The 9,711-nt window shown below is 38.3% G+C and overlaps 1 protein-coding gene across 1 annotated transcript in view; it reads right to left on the reverse strand.

Moving 5' to 3' along the window:
• The window catches only part of selenol (selenoprotein L), an 11,729-nt gene extending 2,690 nt beyond the window's left edge, over positions 1-9,039 (reverse strand). The window contains exons 1-8 of the mRNA XM_084001329.1: positions 8,826-9,039; positions 7,727-7,805; positions 7,580-7,633; positions 6,970-7,015; positions 6,048-6,175; positions 5,844-5,958; positions 2,596-2,718; positions 1,033-1,170 (exon numbers count right to left, since the gene is read on the reverse strand). Coding sequence (XP_083857455.1) covers positions 1,033-1,170; positions 2,596-2,718; positions 5,844-5,958; positions 6,048-6,175; positions 6,970-7,015; positions 7,580-7,633; positions 7,727-7,805; positions 8,826-8,931 — 789 coding nt within the window. The 5' untranslated portion in view covers positions 8,932-9,039. The remainder of the gene's footprint in view (positions 1-1,032; positions 1,171-2,595; positions 2,719-5,843; positions 5,959-6,047; positions 6,176-6,969; positions 7,016-7,579; positions 7,634-7,726; positions 7,806-8,825) is intronic.
• Positions 9,040-9,711: the final 672 nt, after the last annotated feature.

Below are 9,711 nucleotides of genomic sequence, written 5' to 3' on the forward strand. Positions count from 1 at the left end.
AATTTGACACTCCCCTGCTCTTCGTCTCATCTCGCCTCATCTCAACCTCCTTCTGCATTTGAAACCACGAGCGGTTTGTATTAAGGCCCTGAACAATTCGGCTACACCAGTTTCAGGCATGGAGAAGAAAGAGAGCGACAGCAGCGAGCGGCCTCTGCTTGCCCCACCGGCGAAGACCGAAAGAAAACGCTGCTCTGCCACTGAAAAGACAGAGAGGAAGAGGAGATGCAACAAAACGAAAGTAAATATCAGGTCATCGTTTGACCGATGGAGAGAAAGCTCCGCCAAGATCTGAGCCTGAGAAGTGATGCTGCTGATACAGCTGAGTTTATGTCGACCATAGCTTTAATGCAATAACAACATGTTAATGCAAATTCCTTTTAATGTTATCATTTTATTTTGGACGCACAATTAAATTACACTGACACTTTGACCTTTAGTGTGAATCAGCTGCTCACAGTTTCCACTTGTTATCATTCAAGCATATATATATTTTTTATGCAGATTTATGGACAATATTTTTTTTTCAATTGAATAAAGTTGCATTTGAATAAAGCAGCGTAACACACAAGACTTGGAAACTGTCCTTTTGAGGTGTATTTTAACTATGATCACTCATAATTAATTCTTTTTTTTTTTAGTTTTTTTGTATGTTTTTATTTGAACTTGTATTATAAGTATTTTAAACGATTTATTGCACTCTCCGCACTTTCTTTTTTTTCTCTTTTCTTTCTTGGATATGTGTGCCATTGTTACTACTGTAGTGTATGTAAGTATGTATGTATTGCAAGTACAAAGCAGCTGATACGACGCCACTTGCCCAAGACAAATTTCCCTTCTGGGACAAATAAAGTTTATTTGATTTTATTGATTTTATCAGGCCTTATATTAAAGGTGTATTTTTTATTTTACCATCTAATAATGTATATATTAATATTGTACAGACAAGAGGAGTTTTTAGAGCTGAGTTTCTGTATTCCACCACATATTTGCTCAGCGTGTGACTTCTTTTCCGTCTCGTCCGCTCGGTACCTGGTAGATGTCTTCCAGCAGACGCGGGGGGACGTCGGGGGCGTCTCTGTTAGCGACTCCGTACTCTGAGTACTGCAGCAGGCAGCTGAACTTCATCACCTTGGCGTAGGACGAGCCGAGACCGAAACTCCTGTAGACCTGGAAGACCACGGGAGACGAGGACGACGACGTCAGAGGAAAAGGTCGTAAAACACTCAAAAGACCGAAAGACGGAGAGAGTGAGAGAAGAAAAGAAAAGAAAAAACATCCACTCTGGATTCAGCAGAATGATAAATATCTACTGGATGTCCTGATCGGGTTCTCCAACCACACACACACACACACACACACTCACACGTACACACACTTGATGATTAATAATCGCCACTGTGTTATGTGGAAAGTCCTCTCTCTGTTTCTCCATATTTGGTCGATTGCCCCTGTTTCCATTTCACATCTGCAAACATCTGCTGAGTGACTTTAAACCTCTAAAAGGTTTCTCAGCTCGCCAGAGTTTTATGACACATCATCAAACAGCTGGTAAAACCTCCGGTGCCCCGAACCGCAGCGTCATTGTGTGAGGGCGCTGAGTCAGACCTTCAGTTTCCACGACTACAACTTTAACTCTCATGCACCTGTCACTGAACTTTGTGAATGTAGATATTGTTTTGTTTGTAATCATTGCCAATGCTTTTTAATGTGCTTTTCAACTCAACGACATTGAAAATGAGAGTAACCTCAATGTCCTTCGAGAATAAATAATAATAATAATAATACATTTTATTTAGAGAACGCCTTTCAAGCCACTCAAGGACACTTCACAGAGGAGTGCATCAGATAAAATCATCAATAAACAACATCCAAACACAAGAAATAAAGGTTAATGAATATGTAAAGACAACATAATGGGTGTTTTTTTTAATTAATTTCCACAGAAGCTAAATCATGGTTTTTGGGGGATTTATTTTAATTTCCTTCTCATTTTATTCAAATATTCATGGTAACACTTTACAATAAGGGTCCCTTAATCAACATTAGTTAGTACATTACTAAGCATTAATACATAAACTAATGTTTAATGCATACATAATGATAACTAATTACATTATTCAAATTTTAAATTTATTAACTAACTTTGAGTAGTAAAAATGAATTAACTGCTTACTAATAGGCTACATTAATTAATCTGTTTCCTAATCCTAAGTAATACATAATAATGATTGTTAATATATTAATTAATGCTTAATAATGTACTAACTAATGTTAATTAAGGGACCCTTATTGTAAAGTGTTACCATATTCATGTATAAATATTGATTAGTTGTTGGTTATGCAATATTTTAGCCTAAAGAGGATGAATTTCTCACTTCAGGGTCAGTTTTATGTAATTTTGCAACAGTTTTTTTTACTTTTATGGAGGAAATGGAAGAAGAAGAGAATATGAATCCATAGCATTTGTAGGTGTGGTAGCTGGTGTGGTGGATTCTTGATGCCAGATTGGATCTAATGTTTGACTTGTGTTCGTTTCCTTTAAAACACCACTTATCAAAAATGGAAAAAAGAAGGAAAAAGCCCCGTCCTGACCTTCCTCTGTGGATCCAGCAGCATGTCAAAGGTACATCCAGTCTGCTGCAGCCACAGCTGAGCTCCTTCCACGCCGCCGAAGGAAACCACCAAGACCCGCAGCGACCGAGCCTCGGGGACAGTCTGCACGAGGACGGACACACACACAAAAAAAAACACACGACCGCTAATTAGAAGTTGCCCTGAGAACACACAAGGACTCACTGTCCTCCACTTCACATTCGTGTTTAAGTGCCAGAAAAACTTATTTATATAAAAGCCAACGGGCCGCCGCGGCTGAAAGGCTGAGTCAAGAGAGTTTGGAAAAGATGATGGAGGGGGAAAGAAAAAAGAAAAAGTTTTTCCATTTTAAATCTGTAATAACATCAGAAACAACGGCTCCCAAATCACAGCTGTCTGAGTGTGTGGTCAACGCAGACAATGGCCTCTGCTCTGGATGCTGCTGCTTATGTTCTTATATGAGTATTTTTAAAGTTGTTATGGCAACTGTGTAATAAGTTTAAAAACGTCTATCATAGACATGTTGGCAAAAAAACATGTTGTTTCTGGTGGTAAAAGTGCATTTCACTAAAAGGATGTGCAGCAGTGACATGTATCGACCACTAGGGGGAGCAAAAACACCACATCCAAACAAACAGAGCTGAGAGGATTCACTGCAGCTTTATCAATTAAGTTAAAGGCCTCATGCCGTGCACTTTTCTCTGGGTTTATTTACCTGCTGATATCCCTAACAAGATGTATCATTGGTTTTGAGTACCTGTGATCTGCTTAATATCGTCTATATTGCCCCTTTCTGTTGCCTCTTTCTGGAGCTCTGGCAGGCACAGGTCATTTGGCCAATCAGAAGAGAGAATGAGAACCTCTCCAGCAAGTAACTGAAACCTAAGCTGCATTCATAAAAATTGAAAAAAAAAAAACTGGTCGTGGTGGGCGGAGTTACCTTGTGTGTGACATCACACAAAGGAGGAAGTGCTATCCGCTCGTCTTAAAGAGACAGTTCCTACAAATGGGCGGTGTGTGTTTCTCCGTTTATGACCAGTTTGATGCATGGGGCAGTACATACGTGGCCCAGAGACCTCCCCAAGCACGAAAGAATAACCAAAATCACATTTTTCATGCCATGGGGCCTTTAACAGTATAAACGATAATTTATTCTCTATTTTGTGCAAAACCATTTGTAGTTTTCCTTTAAAGGTACAGTATGTAAGAAATCTAAAGCAACTGAGTGTAAAATCCTCCTAATATGTCACAGAGACTCAGGAATAATGTTCATATAACATGATGAACTCACCAACAACAATAGTACAGCCAGAGTATTTGCATTTAAAATCTTTTTTTGCAGACTGCAAATCATGTTTATGTTTTGAATTTACGTGTTTACATGTTGCGCCACCTAGCCCTCTCTCCCAGTCACAGCGGCGTCAGTGGCGTTTCAGCCTCAGTCTGCTTCCACTGAGCTGCCGCTACGACTGGGAGAAAAAACGAGATCGCTGTGTTTTGAATTTGACTGCAGTAACCGTTTTTGGCCACATTCTTACATATTGGAAGAATGTATCTCAATTTCAAGAATTGTAAGAATCTCTTCTTACATATAAAAAGTTAAATGCAAAAAAGAAGTATTTAAAATGTAATTAAACTGGTTTAGATGAGGTTTATGTGCAAATTGAACACTGGTTCGGCTATCTCTTGTGTGTTTTTACATCACCTACAGGCCACTGTAGTTCCTGTATCATTACAGTTTTTCTCTATTGGTTTGGCTCAATTCTTGAAACAGAAATTACATTCTCAAAATAACATGGACAAATCTCCAAACCACCTTGCAAATGTTCACAACAGAATGGCATTTCTCATTGATTTCATCAAATTGCAAATGTCTTAGTACATGTCTCAAGTGTCTTAGTGCATCTTTGCAAATGGTTATGTACAAGTACCCTAGAGTTAGCACAATGAGCATACATTTAGCACATTTTCCAAATGAATAGATCTTGCTGATCTAAGCTGATTAGTTGATTCTCAGTCTAATGGTTGCTCTCTCCAAAACATGTCAGCATGATTTCACTGTGTAAATCATCATATGCACAACAGTCTGTTCAACTGTCAAAATTAGTCAACATACTGTAGGCTAATACCATGAAAACCATATGAATTTCTTGCAGCATTTCATAAATTCTTGACAGTACTTGACAGTCAGGTGAAATTAGAACTTGACTAACGAAGGAGGAGTTCCTACATCTCAGATGACCAATCAATCAGCTGTTTAGCTACCTGACTGGTGCCGTCTATGATTGTGAATGCTGCCAAACGCGTATATATAGAGCTTGGCTAGGGCTAGGGCCTGCATCGCGAGGGAAAATATCCGCTGTGATGTTGATGAAAATATGTGGCCAATCAGAGCGCAGCGTATGGATGGTCAGGAGGATGAAGATGGGGGCCAGGAGACAGAGGGTGATGACAGTGATGACCAGTGAAAATGTCTCTACTCGTGAAACTTTGTTTACTGCACTATAGGCTTGGTATATTTTTTCTGTTTTTTTTGTGTTTATATTTCATACATGTACAGAGAACTGTAGGCCTATACATTTTGTTTTTACAGTACATAATCTTGAGTTACTTTATGTAGGCTATATGTGAATAAAAATGGTTACAATTTCCTTGGCAATATGAGTGCAGTGTGTGTGATGTCAAACTTTGGAGGCTGCTCTTACTGTAAAGTCCTTTTCTTAGGTTTTACTGTATACGTCTCTGCCATAGTGACAAAACATCTAAGCATTTTGACTTGCAGTGCTCACAGAATGCCACAGGGATGATGCATTTTGGGGGCACTGACTACTTACATGAGAAAGAAGTTTGGTTTTGACACATAAGTAAACTGTTTTGGGAGAGATATGAGGTTCTGCAGCTCATCCATGGTGTTATGCTGAACCATCCAGTTTATTTTTGGTAAAAGCACTAAGTGAATGCAAATGAGCCAAAAGCAATTGAGAAAGATCTTTGCCATTTTGATGGTACTGACACTTTACATGGTAAAGGAATCTAGTTTTGAAGCATGTGTGAACAGTTTTGGGAGAGATATGCGCTTTTGCTAGTGAGCTGTAATGTTGTGCAGAACTGTAAGACTGTTTGGCCAAATGGTCTTATAGTTTTAAGAATGTAATTTCTGTTTCAAGAAATGAGCCAAACCAACAGAGAAAAACTGTAATATCAAAGAGAAGCAATAAATAGAGGGACAGAGGCGCTGACCGACTGACCTGACTGTCCCCCAGCTCGGCCACGTGGTCTCGTCACGGTAGTCATCCAAAATGTCGGATGAGGACCAGCAGCAGCTTCTCACCCCGACCCAGGTAGTCGCCCAGAGTCACACTCCTGCAACACAACAACAAAGTCAGACACAACAAAAACCTTATTTTTTTGTTTTGGATTAATAATTCAAATATGTTTCTGTGTGAACTCACTTCCCGCTGCGTGCATCAGTGAACGCCAGGTCTGGACTCAGGCTGTCGGCCAGTTTCTGTCCTGACAGCTGTCTGTCCGTCGCCTGCAGGCCTTTGTCCACTCGCTCCATGAACGAGTCCCACTCACTCTGCACAGAGACAAGAAGCTCGAGGTTTAAAGCTGTGAACACATGAACTAAAAAAACAAAACTACTCTGGAAAATTTAGTTTAACATCAGTGGAATTCATTGTTGCAGACACACGTAATAAAAAAAGAAAAACACAAACTTTATGAGTTGTTAATCCAGATGTTTTATTTCTAAATTAGCAGGAGACTAAACCAGAGTCTGGACTGCAGCAGAAAAAAAACACTGGTTTTCTTTATAAACTTCATTATTTAGACAATAAAATGTGTGAAAATGGTGAAAACTTCCAACCACACAATGATATTCACTTTATAATGACATACAACCACTAAATTCTCACGTCTCCGAAGCTTGAACCTGCAAATATTTTCATTTCTTCCCACTGATAATTCATTTCCTGCACCAGGCTGAGTCAACGTGTGCTTTATGACTGTTTTATTAAATGTTTATTCAGCACATGTTGCCATTTCAGTAGCCGTTATTAGAAACACACTGTATCTTATTGCATTATGCATTATAGCTAATCTTAGAATTGGCCATAAAGCACATTTTATATACAATATATGCGCAATAATTCTCAATAAAATCATCATTAGTGTTTTATCATATTAAAACTGAATATACTGGTGTGGACCTGGATATTTGCTGCCTGCGGTGTTTAATGCTGCTGGAACAGGAGGTTTCATCATGAATAAAACATGAATTTGATGAGCAAAATCAATTAAATGCTAATTAAAAAACTATTCAAACATTTTAAAATGCAAATGAACATCTCCTCCTCTCTCACAGATACAAACCTCCAGCTTCTGAAGCTCCTCCACCTGCTCCTTCACTGCTTCATGGCTGCAAAACACACAAGAGTGAAGAAGTAGTTTTAATAATGAAAGTTCAACCCGCAATGTGTTGTGTTTTTAAGGGAGACGATTCAGTTTATCAGTATTTTTCAATCTATAAAAAATGTGAAAAAGGTGATATCTGTGTTAATCATCTTTTATGAGCATTTTACTTGGTTTATGAAACCTGTGTAAACCTGAAACACACACAACCCACACAAATTATTTATTATCATCACTTTCTTACAACACAAAGGATGAAAAATGTTGAAAAAATATAGAAAATGCTGAAGTAAATGCAAAATACATTCATTTTGGTAACCAATGTTGTTGATGTTTGGGCCACACACCTAATTACCGAGTGGAAATGTGGAAATAATCAAATAAATAAATGTAAAAACAAAACAAATGTATAAAAACATGAATTTAATTGTAAAAATCCTTCCCAAAATGAATGTATTTTGCATTTATTTACGGTTAGGGTTACACTTATCACTTAACCTGTATGTGATGTCAGTTCACTGTTATATTTAATTTGTCAGGACGATGACGATGACTCAACATTAATACTCACTGATTAAACTTCTGCCAAACAGCCTCAGCCTCACTCCTCTTCTTCACTCCAATGCTGCACAACAATAAAAAAAAATGTCATGTCATATTATGATATTGATTTAGATTTTATTATTAATCCTTATCTTAAACCTGGCTCTGTCCCAACCTTTTGTAGAAGTCGGTCCCGGCTGTTATCAGGCCGAACAGAGTGGTGATCTTATATGGGACAAAGTTCTCCAGGGAGGCTGCGAGGAAAACAAAGGCTCGTATTATTGGCCGAGCAGATTTAGTGCAAAGTCATTATGTTGGCAATGAGCAAGACAGGGATTAGATTACACCACCACCACCACACATTAATCCTGGGGTGATTTGATGAACAAACAGGGCACAGAAAGAAAGAGGTTAGAAGGAAGAAAGTTTCCTCTGTAGCCGAGGTTGTGAAATATTTAAAAAGAGGATCTGTGTGAAATACATCATGTGACTACAACAAACACAGGCAGCGGGATATTACTCAGTTTTCCAAACAGGATGTGACATGATGAAACTATAATAAAACACCACTGTAATTCTACTTTTTTTTTGTTTGCTTATTGGCAAAAGATACATAAGTATTTGACAAGATTGAGCATTAAGTCTGAATTAAATAAATGTTTATTCCAATTTAGCATCAATATGACGTGTTCAGGGACACACTTTAAAGTAAGATATTGATTTACTCCAGGTATATGAACATGTAAATTTAATAAAAAGTTCATCATAAGCACTTGGTGAGGTGTTGATTTGTATTTGCAGCATAGGGAACAACTCTTAAATACAACAAAAAGTCTAAATATATGAATAATAACGTGACTATTTAATCTGTGATCACATTTACTCCTACAACAGCACCAGACTCGATAAAAGTTTTATGCAATTTTAAACTCTTATGTTTATTGTCAACGATAAACTGATTTTACAGCAGTTTTAATTGATTTTATCTCCTCTCTGGTCCGTCCACTGACTTCCGGTGCAGCTTTAATCCGTGTAATAAAGCGGTAATTGTATCTATAGGCTACTAGATGTTAATTAGAAAGAATTAAATTGTAATTTCGTGCATTAATTTGTATCTTCTCTACGCCGAAGTGCTGGTACGATCAAACTTAAACAATCAAATGTACAACTTGTTTTCTTCCTTCCATCTTCCTCCTGTTTTTGCACTGAAAGCTGTTAAATGTGTAAAAGTTTCCCTGCAGACTGCAGCTCCTTCCCCCGGCTCAGCCTCCTACCTGCTGCGTCCTGTTGGGCCGTGAGCAGCAGAGTTTTCCCCAGATTCACCAACAGGCCCAGAGCTGCCGACAAAGTCTCCTCACACACTGTCACATCCTCGGCCATGATGATGATGGTGACAGAGAGTCAGACTCGAACCTGCTCCTGCTCCGGCCTCTGCTCCGCTCCGCAGGAGACTGGTCGCTGTTCAGCCTGAAGCACGAGACATGTGAGAGCAGAAAACACTTCCGGATCACGTGACCTGAGTCATGCAACGTATCACCCAGAGGCGAGAAATGAGATTAACAAGAGAGGAGGTTTGAGTTTGTTTGTTTAACAAGACATATTATATTTTTTTCATATAAATTAATGTAAGGACATATTCATTATATTTTATGTGCATATACATATAAACAGGGCCGTTGCTAGGAATTCTGGGGCCCCCTGAAAATACTAAAGTGGGCCCCGGCCCCCTTACTTTTAATTGCCACTTTTTTTCATAAACTAAGTATTTTCTTTTTTTCTTTTTTTTCAACAATGATGGTAAGATACAGTAACAGACAACTTGCCTGTCATTCTGATTCAATACTTCTCTGTGTCTCAGGAAACATTTGGTTTTCGTGTTTCTAATGTCATACCAGGCATGTGGAGTCATAGTGAAGCTAAGATTAGAGTAGGGGGGAGCGTCCTGTATCGGTTCAGTAATGGTTAGTACATTTTAAATCATGTTTTAGGCAATTTCTGTACAATTACGGTACTGTGTTATTCATAACTCTTGCAGACGGTACAGGATTTGAACAAGAAATTAAAGTTAAAAAAAAAACTCCACCTCGAGCCAAAATTGTATTCATATTTCAGAATATTTTAGTTTTGAAAAAGGGAGAAAGACGTAGATCTACATAAAGA

The sequence above is a fragment of the Trachurus trachurus genome, assembly GCF_905171665.1.
Source record: "Trachurus trachurus genome assembly, chromosome: 24".
In the NCBI taxonomy this organism is placed as follows: Eukaryota; Metazoa; Chordata; class Actinopteri; order Carangiformes; family Carangidae; genus Trachurus; species Trachurus trachurus.